Consider the following 13,888-nt stretch of genomic DNA (forward strand, 5'->3'; position numbering starts at 1 on the left):
TTTGCTTTAAAAATATTTTTATTGCAAAATATTGTTTATATGAAAATATAAAGCTAATGCTACTGTCCTAGAATTAAAAAGCAAACTTTATACTTTACACTTGACATTTTTGTTTCAAACTCCCTAAACTTACAGGAATAATTAAAAATTATATAGACTAAAGTTGATAATTTGAACAAGGATATCAGAATGTAAAGCTGCAGAAGATGGTTATAACCATCCATATTAACAAGAGCTTGCCTTTTTGAACACAAGAAAATACTGGATTTTAGTAAAAAGTCGATCTCTATAGATAGATATAAATTTATATATTTAACTTTCATTCAGGATTTTAGTTTTATTCTATGTTTTTCTTGCACAGCTAAGTGTCTATGTGAAATCACTCACATGTTTGTATTCAATCTAGCTTAGTAATGCAGTTATAAATACAGGAAGCAGCAAGGTTATATCATGCTTTATTATATTTTTATTTTCAGCAAGCATGATCAGAGTAAGAAGCTGGCAACGGGAAGTTTCTACGTTCCAGTCCCGATTGTATCACTGAGTCAATGTGTCATTCATTCCCTTGTGTTCCTGTCAACCAGTTGTAAAATGTGTGAGAACAAATTCTGCACTTTTTTCCTTAAGTGTTTTCTAAATTTAATCCGATATTTTTCTGTGCAATGTCAAGATGATGTTAGTTCTCTCTTCTTTAGGAAAAATCCCCACCAATACACAATTAAATGTGCTGGCAAAATCTATCTTCATACACTACATACCTACAAAATCTGTCAAAATACATATATACTTAGAGATGTAATAAAATACACACATTGATAGTGATATTTTAAAGATAATTATTATGCCTACAATATATGTAATTTTGAGGGATCTTTACAGGTCTATGCTAGAGAAAAATGTTTTGGTTTAAGGAAGATTCTAAACTAAACATTTGGATTAGTATTTAACCTCACTGATGGGAAAAAAACAAGACACATACTAAAATATTTCTCACCAGCAATATGTACAGTGAAAATATCTCCAAATTCCTTTTGCTGATCCAGTAAGAATTTGTAAGCATCTTTTCTAAAAATCAAAGCCTTCCCAAGGTAAGGAATCCAGCCATTTATTAGTGGGGGCTCTCCAGTCTTTCTGTTAAAAACAACAAAAAAAAAAACAATAGGAGTTAACTTTGGCATGAGAGCAGCTCATCTTTATATATACATATATTACACTTAGACCCACCATTTACATCTATAATTCCTGCAATGTATAATATGTTGCACAGAAAGTTCTTCAGATATGATGGCAGGTTAAATCTAATCACACCTCTGAGCACTGAAGGCTCCATGTGGTGATTAGGGAAAATAAGTGAGAGAAATTGAGATGCTTTTAACTACAGGTCGTCCAGTTATTACCATCAAGTTATGAACACAGAGAAATGACATTCGGTAGAAAAGCTACCAGCAAAGAGTCATCTAATTTTCAATATTTGGTGTGTCAGAGGAAGATGTATTGGAAGGCAATTATGACAGGTTTAGGTAAATAGGACACCGACACACCACACAAAACAAGTATCCTTACAGATAATGTTTTAGCAATTTCAGCTTACCAGCAAGGAGAACAGCCATTCTACATTCTAACTAAATATCTTTCAAATGTAGGATAATAATACAGGCTGAACATTAACTGTTATAAATCTTAGTCTCTTTATATTTATAGTCTAAGACAGAAATGTGTCTGGACAGTTTAAGAAGAAATTCCAGGTGCTGATGTTTACATTTCAATTTTAAAAAAGCAGCCACGGTGTGTTAGTTATCTTTATGGAATAGTATAAAACACCTTTTAAAACTCTACTAAGTTACATTTTTCTTTAAAAGGAAAAAAAGGTTCCCACACTGTCCTACTCCTGACTGCAAGTAAATATCTTTCCTTCATGCTGGTCTTTAGTTGCTTGAATCTGATTTACAACAAAGAAACATAAAGCGCGCTTGTTCTGGAAGGGATTAAAACAAATATTCACGAACAACTCTGCTGCTACATCCCATCTGTGAAGGTGACTTATACTACATGCAGAACAACTCATTCTGATTAAACACAAGATATTTACTAGCTTGGATCTAATCAAAGATCAAGGGATCACAAGCTTTACTACTATCATACACAGCATGGATTTTTATGTAGCTGGATTAACCCTATCATAGTCACATTCCCCCTTGAACTGCTGTAACACAAATGAAAAAAAAAACAGCAACAAAGCCATAGTATTTCCTTTTAGTTTTACCTTCATAATTAAAACTTTTTGAGCAGGAAAAACACAAAACAGAGATTTGCTCACTTACTTAAAAAAAGTTATAAACATGTGGCTACACCAAGCTGCATATTTTGACCTCTTTCTGTTTAACTGACTACTAAATGCAAATTTAAGTTTCCAAGAACATCCTTTTCTCCTCTGGAAAATCAGTATATCTTCCTGTCCAACAGTCTCACAGCCAACAGCTTGCTGTCTTTCTAATTTCCTTAAGTTTTTTGGCTTTGCCATTTTGTTTGGTTGCTTTGTAATATGTTTTTTATATTGAGGAGAAGGAGGAGCCCCTCTTTCTTCAACACCTCCCAGAAACCACAATCATCTTCTACTAGTCAAATAACAACATTATTTACTCAAGTGGTCCAGAAAACTTTGTAATGTTTAATTGTGTACTAAGTGAATAAAAGCAAAGAACTAATCTGAGATTACATGAGAGGGATCACTAGCCCTGGAAGCATAGCAGCCAACTTGATACCCTCAATTATCCCTTCCAAGCCCATAAAGAATCTGGATGATTTACCATTTCCCCCCCTCCCCAGACTATTCAGTCCCAAGAGTGTCCGCCTTTCACTTCCCTGGCTGGACACTATGTCCTGTAAGTAGCATCCTGACAAATATTTAGATAGGCTTTTTGTCATCTTCTAATTGAATACGTCTAATTTCACCCTCCATGTTCTGTCATTCGGTCAGAAGCTGTATTCTTCACAAGCTCTCCGCCGGGGAAAAAGAAGGCAGCTCAGAAATCCAGGGGAAAATTAACTTAATGCTCCAAGTCTTCGGGATCACATCAGGGAGACATTTTGCTATTGCAAAGACGTGAGGGTCATCGTTCACTTCAGACATGTTTAGCTCAGCAGCAATAAGCTTAACACTGTTAAACACTGTGTCAAGGCTACGTGGCTTTCAGAAGAAAATATAACACCAGCTCAACTTACGACCCACAGCAGACTGATAACAGGAATGTGTCTTCATTTCTAGCTTTCTGTCTCTTTGGAAGATGGAGGTCATCTCCACAACTTATCGATGTCTGCTAACGCATGGCAAAGGAAAGAGCCTGCATTTCAGTGCCTCCCTAAATCCAGTGCTTCTCTGCACAAACTTGCAAGCAGAGCAGCTCAGCCAACCCCATTTCCTGAGGGATGCTCACCTGCATCCCAGGTGTCTCCAGAAGCCTTCATCAACTTTGGATGTTAAACGGAACCATTAACAAAGCTCACAGAAACTTTCAGTGCTTAATTAATTTGCTCGTGAACTTTAACTCTGGACTCACGCTTCACAGAAGTCGTAAAATTGGATAATTAGGGAAAATATTACAAGCATTAAAGTTATATTTTACTCATGACAAATATATTGTTGTACCAAATGCAAAATATAGCTAAGAAATATAAAAGAACACTATGAAGTGTTTTGATGGAAATTTAAGACTTCAACTTTTTTAATTTAAGCATTCAGAATGTCTTACATTTTATTCAGGTCCAGTCTAACTGCTTAAATTCTAATTCACTTAATAGACCTCACGATATTCCCAAGTCTTTTCACTCCACATATTGGGGTGGTTTTGCTTATATAGAGAAATATCTTTACTTGTCTGAGAAGCCTCTGTGAAGTCAGTAAAACTTAACGAAAAAAATTCTCACATATGTGAGTGAATTTTACAAATAAAGCATCAGCAACATGTCCAATGCAATCTATAAGTAGACGGCTCAGTTACAAAGTAGAGGGAGAGCAACACAGTTGTATCATCCATCATTGTTAAATGGATAATTTCAAATGGCATTATGCAAAAATCAGCTGGCTACAAATACAGCCCATAAATAGAATGAACAGATTTTGATAACTGTAATTTTTCTTTGCTTTCACAGAGAAAAGATACATTCTTGTTAGCAAGTAATAGAGTTGCAATACCTACTTCGCCAAAAAAGGAAAGTTTTGGAGTTTGTTTACAGTTTCCTTAAGGTAATATTTTTCAGCCCACCTAAAACACAGAAGGCACCAACCCAGGTGTGATTATTCAGCTACTGAGGTAAGACAATACTAAAAAATGTGGATACTGCATCTATGTCTCACTTATGCTAAGTAGCAGTGATGCAATAAAGCAGGAGAAAAATGGGCTTCAACATGCATATTTTGGAAAATATTCAATTAAAAAAATATTAAATTCAATGTCTCTAAACATTATGCTTTTATGTACTGAAAGGGAATTATTTTGGAAACCCCAGTAAGGTCATTTGTAAAGGTTTCTAAACATTACTCTTTTAAAAAAAATTTTTTTAAATGTTATAAAGAAAATACCCTAAAGATTCACAAGCAAACAGACTTTGCCAACATGATCTATCATAAAAATATTATTGCTTTATAAAAGCACACAAGACTATTCTTTTCTTGGTTACACCATTTCAACATCACTGCAGTGTGAGGCATTAGACCCGAGTAAATGAGAGCAGAATCTTTCTCATCTCACTGGTTATTTGTATTCCAAAGGAGCAGATGCCTTTCAAATTATGCAAAAACCCACAGCGCATCTTGTACTATAGCAGATGAACAGGTTAATTTTTCTTTTTGCACATAATAAATCATAAGTGCTTTAACACCCATAGTCGCATTTCATGAACATAAACCTTCTGTTTAATAATGTCTGTTTACAACTAGAATCAGACATACAGTAATCTCTTGCCTGGGATAAACATTAATCCAGATCTGTCTAGAAAAATTATACAATTCATTACCATAAGTAATCTCTATTGTGCCCCATGCTTAACCTTCATCTTTTTTTCCTGTCCTATAATCTTGCAAATCCACTGGTGGTGTATGATTGGCATCTGGTGTTAGTGCAGCCCTGGCTGCCCAGGCGCAGCTGAGGAGCCTGGCGTGGACACGTCACTGCAGCTCTGCACCACAACTTTCACCAAGGGCAGAAAAAACCCTCGAGATGGGGAGAAAAGCGTACAACAACATCTCCTGCTGCAGAGGGGTCATTTTCACTTTCCAAATCATGGCTGCCATCCCCAAAAGCTTAAGGTAGTGCTCTGATTTTTCCATAGTATCTTCGGACAAACCACCATAATACCATGTCCAAACTGGAACACACCGTGTCAGGGGACTTTAGGGAATGGAAATGGACTGGTAGAGAGTAGAACAAAAGCTATTATGAACATGTCAAAGCAGTTAGAGGTTACTCACAGGCTCGATCACAATATTTAAGCAACAAGACATGACAGACAGTGTCTTTCCAGGGGCTTATGAACACTCTAACTGTGAGGAAAAGAATGAGGCCAAAGGCTTCAACCCCAAGAAAGGTAATCCCCAGAAATGTGGTGTCTGGAATGTCTTCTTGTATTATGAGGGAGAGAACATAGGAAACTTAGGACAGGAGGAAGCTAGTGAGTCTGTCTTTCTGGTTTTTTTTTAATTTATCAGCTACAGTTTTCCCCTAGACTTACTTTAGGTGTTCTATATCTATGAGGACAGAAAATAAAATTTTCTTTCAAATATTTGGCCATAATGCAATTTTTGACATTTATAAAATTATGCATGTCTTAAATCTTCACCCAAATTATCTGACTCAGTGATCGCCTGGAACTCTGAATCTTCCAGGCTGAATACATACAGTATGAAAAAGCATTCCCTGCAGAATAAGCCAGATGAGAGTCTTAGCAATATACAGTCCTTTACCCTTGAATTCCCAGCTTACATACTTCCTGTGGAGGTAAAGACATTGCTGCTATCTGATTGCTGCTTTCAGGTTTGTGGGCAGTAAATGGATGCATCATCTTGAGAGAGACATGGATTGACTCGATGAAGAAGAGAGAGTCCTGGATAGAAAAACACTGCCACTGCCTGTACTCATGCCTAGGTAAAGTGGTTTCATACTGCAGTACTGACAGCCATCTTTTTTTCATTAGGATAAAAATAATTCATAAAATAAAAGGACAAAGACTCAGAGAAAAGTAGCTAATACACTTTTGAGCACACCAAGGAGAGAGTTTATCTGCATTCCCAAAAAGAGCAGTACAGCAAAACAGACTCTAGTGGTAATGTGAGACAAACTGGGAGAAATGCTGACAAAAGCAAATCAACCAACCAGTGAATTTTTATAGCGATTTTTTTTCCCCAGAAAAATGTAATCCCTCAGTTGAAAGTTTTTAACGTCAAAAATTTCTGGGATTTTACTAAAAAAACTTTTTTTTCTCCTTTAAATCCATACAAGATTTTGTTGCTAAGATCTCTAACTATAATCCATTCACCACAGGAGCATCTTCTTTTCTCTCTCTTAATTTAATTCATTTAGGTAATTCATTTAACTTAATTTAGGTAATCCCAAATATCCAAAAAATACCAAGACTCAATAACTCATTCAGTAACTCCAAAATGCCACTCTCTAAGAAATCTTATTCCTTTGCAGTTTAGGCTAAATTATATCAAGAATTGTGTGTTGACACTGTACATAGCAATTTTTCACACTGCACACTGTGTTGAAGGACACATCTATAAATTCTACCTCTATTTGTAGTTACCAGTTGGGACATTGCCTAAAAAGCCAAAAGGCAAGTAAATGCCCATTTTTTTCCCCATTGTGGGAAAGTAATCCAAACAGTTTTAAAATGGAAACCCACTAAAAAAGAGCTTGTGGTTTAGGCTTTATCAGAGGCTGAAAATTGTGAGCAATTTTACATTACCAAATGTAATGTAAAGTTTCATAACAGGAGTCATGGTGAGGACAAGACCTGGCCAATGCAACAATAATTCATCAATATTAAAAATTAATACACATTTAATTGTCATAGCCTTCCTTTTTTAATCCTACTTTGCTTCTGTTCTGGGTGAAGTCAGCGAGAGCAGCCACGACTACTCAACACTTTCCCTGACCAAGCTCAAGGTTATTCTATTACATTTTACATTTGAGGCTGTTTGTCCAGCCCAGCACTTTTCCTTTCTTAATTCAGCTTTAATCAAAGAAAACTAGGCTAGGCAGAGATGATGAGAGATTACTTATTTCATACCTGGTACACCATGTAGGATGCTGTGCACTGGTATCTTACTCACAGTTCCCTTCTTGAACATACTCAGTAACAGAGTCTCTCCAGTCTCCCCAAGCAATCTGTTTCTCCTCACATCTTTATTTGCATGTTATACCTCAAGTCCACTATTTCTCACTCTGTTTGCAAAGGATAGGAGAATAAATTATTCCCTTCACTTCTGCAGGAACACTTAATGTATTTAAAGGTACTTAGGTTCTCATTTAGTCCTCTTTAGGTTAAACAACCTCGATTTCTTCCAGTATTTCCTCATAACTATTTTCTAGACCTCTATATCCCTGTGTCACTTATTTCCTGATTTTTTAACACTAGCCCACACCTTTCTCTATGGCAGTGTCCTGCACTGAGCACAGCAGTGCAATTATCTATTCTATCTCAAGGGTGACACCCTCTGCCTCCCAGCACAACCCCAGCTTTCTGTGCAAAATCACCACCGTGTTGATAAAAAACCAACTTGGGAACCATTACGGCCCTCAGCCTTTTCCCAGATTAAAGACTGTGCTCCCATCCAGATGCTGTTGATTAGTCCTCTGTGTTTTCCAGTTCACCATTTGGAATGCTAATCCCTCCTTTGCAGGCTTGCAGACACTCCTCTTTAGGTATTACCCACAAACATAAACACTTTTTTTCCTCATATTCGTGTGAGAAAGATGGGATCAGAATAGGAAGTCCACCTGTATTTCCTTTTGCTCCTATTAGGAACGTATTTATGCTGCACGTTAACTTTACCAAAGGGAGCCCAATGACTTTTGCCTGGTATTTCTTTCTTAATTCATTCCTGCACTTCAATATACTGCTTTGCTGCAACACATGCTAAAACTGTACTCAGTAAGTAGCTCATAGTAGGAAATCATATTAACCGTCTGGCCTGGAAGTGACAAGTGAAGTGTGGATAAGAATGTCAGCACTCCCCACAGAAATATATTCAAACAGGCAGAAATCATTCCTTACGTAATAGAGAGCAAACAAATAAATTCAGGAAATCTCAGAAACAGTGGTGGGGCATTATCACATTTTAAAAACCCTGGTAACAAGGAAAGAGAGAAGAAAGCTAGATGGAAAAATATTGCTGCTTCTGTATGCAGCAGCAGTGTTTTCTTCGAGAATGTCGTATATAATTTCAGAAGTAAAAAAATAATTACTGCAAAAATCAAGCATTGTTTTCTATAAAACTGCATGCTAAATAATGCAGGATGATCATTAGAGCAAAAAGGGTGATGAAAATAGACCCTTCATTTAATGTAACTGAGCCATCCAGAAGTTTAGAATCTTGGTTAACCAGACACCTCTATAATCATCAGAGAGAAAAGGAGCTTTTTGGAAGTATTGATCTTTATTAATGATACAGATAGATTAGAATTACTCATTTAGGTAGCCAAAATAATGGTTCCCCCAGATTTTCTCTCATTCTGTCTTGTCTTTTCTCATATTTGTTTTTTGATGCCAGTTTTCCTGACCTACTCATATGAAAACATTTTTCTCCTGCCCCTGATTCCTCAGCATACTTCCACCCTGGCTGCCCATCCCTCTTGGGATGCCTCCACACACCTGCCACGACCATTCAGCCCATTTCCCACCCACTGTTAAATTTCTTCTCAAAGCAAACTCCTGTTCAGATCTGGGGAGCCTCTGCTCTCATCTCCTGCACTATGTTCTTAGTCTAGGTATTGTCCACCTGCTTTCACTTCCAGCTCATGCTCAGCCAAACCCCTTCCTGAATCCTGACCACCACTGTCAGCACTGGCATAGGGAACCACACACACTGCACTGGCATAGGGAAGGAGTAAGGTCCCCACTGTGCTCTCCTATCTTTGCACACCCATCTATTGTCTCCTGTCTCAAGCAGAGACAGGAACAGCTTTTGTACAGTGCATGTCTGCATTGTTCACTGCAAAATTGATCCTCAGTTGTGAGATCAACTAGTACTAGAAAAACCACTTCCTCTCTCCATCTCCCCTTTCAGGGAGTATTAGCCATTTTTGAGAAGCAAATACAATTCACTCAGGATGCATGTGTGTGTGTACACATGTATTTATCAATTATGTCTATCAATACAGATTATGTGTAAATAAGCATACCTATTTCTATATGTACACATATTAATTTATACAACAAAAGATAACATCATAGGAACAACTGAGTGGTGCTGCAATTTCTTTTTTTTTTTTTTTTTGGTAGTAGTAGTAACACAAACACTTCCTATGTTGTAACACCAACAGCTTTTTTGTAATATTTTTGGTTTAGCAGTCAGTTTCTGATGTTATAGCCATGGTGGAACTGAGAGTATCAGTACCATCCTTTTCACCTGAGTGCATTATATACCATTACAGACCAGCAACAGATCACTGCAGAAAACTGCTCCATCCTTCACTCTGTCTGCCATGCACAGAATTTTCAAATACCAGCAACCCACTCTTGATTTATTGAGGTAATTAACTAGAAAACGGGGCCACTTGCTCTGTCTAAAAATCTCCATGTGCATAGCTTTAGAAGAAGAAAAGGTTTTGCATTTTATCTTTTTTAAAAAAAGATGCAATACAGCTAAGAAGATTTTTAATTAACAATTTCATGACTCCCACTGTTATGGCCATGCATACCCCAAGTGGAAACACAGAAGCACATGGAGATCTGCAAGCAATTTCCCTCCTCTCCCCCATGAGCTTCAGATGTCAGACATTTCACAAACTGTATTATAGAATTAACAGTTAGGACGTATTTTGCTCAAAAATGTATTGAAAAATTCCAAAGTATAGTCTCAACAGTTGGATAAACACAAAAAAAAAAAAAAAACAAAAAAACAGGTACCTTATTTAGATCAGTTATTTGCAAATAAACTGAAAGTTGGTATAATGAGAGAAGGTAACTAATCCTGCCAGTAAGGCATATATCACAGGGAAACAGCACTTGAATACTGTACTTAGGTGAAGGTTTTTAAAGTCTGTAAAATGAACAGAGTATTAGTAGGTCTTCTTCTCTTTCCAATATTATTCAATTATTCATATTTTCTTTCCAGATATTTGTTTTCCCTCTTTCTCTTCCAGTGATGCAGGTCTATTGCACATGTTAAGAGAAACAATCTTGTAACAGGATTCCCCACAAACATTCATTCTCTCCTGCTTCATCTCCTTCTGCCACCAGCTTAGATTAACATCTCAGTTTCTCCATCTGAACTGATTTTACTTCTCTCAGCAGAAACTACAGTTGATCTATTTCAGCAGAAAGCATGCTGCATGCTTTGTCTTTGGCTTTTCACTAGCTGCAACAAGTCTCTCCTATTTTCTCCCTTCCTAGATATGCTTCTGTATTCTTTACTCTTCTTCCAAAACTTTTCCATTTTGCTTGTACCTTTCCCTCCTTCTCTCACCCTGAGCCCTGCTCTGATTCTGCCCCTGCATTCAAGAGCATATGGGTCTTTTTCAAATCAGACTTTCTCATAGTTCACATTGGATAAGTCCTATCCCTGCCTTAACAAGCTGCCACAATTAGGGCGCCACAAATCCAATTACTTGCAAATGTATGTTCTTAGGTCTGTGCAGTGATACTTTTCACATAAACGTAGGTATGAGCAGCACCTTTCTATAATTCATACTATGCACTATGAAACAGCAATCTGATGGGTCCTTGGGTTTGAAGTCAGTGGCTATGAAAAGCACAGTCTTTTACTAAGCCATCTTGGGTAGGACTAGACTGAAACTAGATCTCTTATTATGAGGGGAATTCTGAAGTCTCTTAAATCATTTTTATTTTTAAATTAAAAAAAAAAAAAAGAGTAGCCCTTAAATATATTTCCCACAAAACAGCTGCTCCTCAATTTTATTTAGCAAATATCAAAATGAAGCCAGTCACAGCCTTCTCAGCTTGCCCACAGCTTTTCCTAGGATGCTGAGAGGACTTAACAAGAGGGCTGGTGGTGCCCTGTCCTCCTCAGGCAGATTTGCAGAGCAGCCTGCAGCCACCCTCAGCCACAGACTCTGCGAGCGTGGGTCGTGTGTCTCACAGGCAATCTCTGCCCGACCTCCCCCTGGGGTGCTCTCATCTGCTTTTCCCTCTCCTGAGCCTCAAACTCTGCTAAGCCCATAACAGATTTAATATGTATTAATTTAGGAGCATCAGTGCATTGCCTGAAAACAATGGTTTGATGCTTGGAAAATATATTCCTTTAATTGGTCTGTGGCTGCCCTTCTTAAATATTTATGTAAACTCTATTGTGCTAAAGGGCATAAGGGTTAAACCTAACTGAAGCTTCTGGCCTTGTATTTGTGCAAGTTCTCTCAAATGTAATCCTTATCAGTTTTAGGCAAACTAACTAATTCCAGTTTTAGGTAAATCAAGAATTAATTTTCATTCTGCAGTCACAGAAAGTAAGATACCACTAACTGGAACATGGAACAGTAACTGGGACATTGTAGGTCTGAACATGAAAAATGGAGCAGAAAACATAAATAAAATACTCAATTTTTTAAGTCAAAGTGAGCAAATGTCAACTTGGGGACTGTAATCAGAGACATTAGAATTTCAAATGAATATTTGTTTCATTTTTTCCTCACTTGCTTCCTGCGCAAAATAATATTTAGGCTATAAAGGATCATCTTTCTGAAGGATCCAAGATGGTTATATATGAAAATAAATTATCCTTTCATTTTCTTTTTTCAAACCCAGATACCATCCTACTGAGTAATTTCATAGAATAATGGAGTCATTTAGGTTGGAAAAGACCTTTAATATCATCAAGTCCAACCATTGCCCTAGCACTGACAAGTCCACCATGAAATCATGTCCCCAAGTGTCACTTCTACACATGTATTTCCAGGGACTGGGACTCAACCACTTTCTCTGTTCCAATGCTTGACCACTCTTATGGTGAAGAAATTTTCCTGACATCCAATCTATACCTCCACATGTGCAACTTGAGGTCATTTCCTCTTGTCCTACCTATTGTTACTCAGGAGAATAGACTGACCCAGTTTCAGGGAGTTGGAGAGTGATTAAATAATTCCTGAGCCTCTTTTTCTCCAGGTTAAACCACCTCAGCTCCTTCAGCCACTCCTCATAGGACTTGTGCTCCAGAACCTTCACCAGCTTCCTTGCCCTTCTCTGGACATACTCCAGAGCCTCCATGTCTTTCCTGTAAACTAAATACAACAGCCTAAAACTCAGCCAAGCCATGATTAAAAAAAGGTGGACACCAGAATTGGAACCAGGTATTGATCTGCTGGCTCTCCCTATTTTCCCCCCATCATTCTCTAGAAATAGAGGAGAACACTACTTGTGCAACTGGTCCTTTAGCCAGTCATCCCAAGCACTGAAGTCTCTCTTGACTTTCCTCAGACTTCTTTTTGGGACTTTCAGACTGCCACCTGAAAAATCAAGAATGGATGATAATCTGAAGGCCAGCCATATCAGGGTGGTAAGGTTTCTCTTCACATCTTTAAGCTGGACCCAAGGAGGCAGCAGACTTCCTGATTAGGTGTGTCCAGTCTGCATGTTGCGCCTTCTGCTCCCATCAGAAGAACTTCCTATGACAATGACCTGCCTTCTTTCTTTCTGGCTTTGACAGAGGCGTGACCTGACTTAACCCTGGTGACACATCCATCATGAACCCCTGCCCTCACTGTTGCCCAGTCACACTCACAGAGCCTCACCCCTGTTTCCTGGGGCACCTGGGGAGGTGGAGCAGTCACACAGGTGATGCCCCTGCTGCACAGGACAGGAATTTATCCCTACTGCTCCATATTCTGTAAGTCATTGTGTTTAGTACAGTCACTGTGTTCAGAGAGGACAGGCAATCCCCCATATCACGTGGGCTGTTGTCTACTGGGCCTGTCTCAGGGAACACAAGATGAGATTCCAGTAGTCTGTCCCTCTGTCTGTCTGTCTATCCAACTCCCTGGTGCTCCTCAACCTGCTCACCCTCATCTCATTCTCATTTGAAAATTAGAAATTTTATTAATGAAGTGTTCAATATTTTTCAACCAGGTACTTCAACTGGCTACCATTACAACTGTTTTGCAGCCCCACATAATTAAATGCTGATTCCCAAACAGCAGATGAGGCTGTCTATACATGGGACACAAAATTCACAGAAGTGTCAAAATTTCATGATCTTAAAAGTTTAAAACATTTATCTTGAAGAGATAATGAGTTTTACAGCTTTTAATGAAAACAATGTGGACACAGACATAGAAGGGACTAAGATTTGGAACATCTCATCATGTTAATCCATGGATGCAAGCTGAGGACTACAGAATGGTGACTCACCCAACCATCTCTCCCCTTGCTGAAAAGGTTTTAAGACTGGCTGCACAGCACTCATCTGGCACAGAAAGTTGTAGGTGCGGGTGTTTTGAGTATATTAAAGGATAGAATCTCATGTGTCTGGCTGTGTGACCTTGGAACCAGACCATTAGCACCCCAAATTGGTGGCAAGTAGAAGAAACAGCGTGGATTTCTTCCTAGGAAGGACCTCAATACTGCTGGCCATTAGACAGTTGGATCTGTAAGAAATCTGAAAATCCTCCAGCTCAGGTTGTCAGTAAAGCTGATATGAGATGCTGGGTCTTGTGGA

At 38.1% G+C, this 13,888-nt stretch overlaps 1 protein-coding gene across 2 annotated transcripts in view; it reads right to left on the minus strand.

The window, feature by feature from the left end:
• Positions 1–13,888, minus strand: part of CYP7B1 (cytochrome P450 family 7 subfamily B member 1) — a 124,369-nt gene that overhangs the window by 20,892 nt on the left and 89,589 nt on the right. Inside the window, exons 1-2 of one of the 2 annotated variants that reach the window (XM_079301329.1) lie at positions 13,582–13,604; positions 995–1,131 (exon numbers count right to left, since the gene is read on the minus strand). In XM_079301329.1, coding sequence (XP_079157455.1) covers positions 995–1,131; positions 13,582–13,589 — 145 coding nt within the window. In that variant the 5' untranslated portion in view covers positions 13,590–13,604. Of the gene's footprint in view, positions 1–994; positions 1,132–13,581; positions 13,605–13,888 lie in introns of those variants that run through there. The other variant, XM_079301330.1, reaches the window with a different exon arrangement.

The sequence above is a fragment of the Erithacus rubecula genome, assembly GCF_903797595.1.
Source record: "Erithacus rubecula genome assembly, chromosome: 3".
Taxonomy (NCBI): domain Eukaryota; kingdom Metazoa; phylum Chordata; class Aves; order Passeriformes; family Muscicapidae; genus Erithacus; species Erithacus rubecula.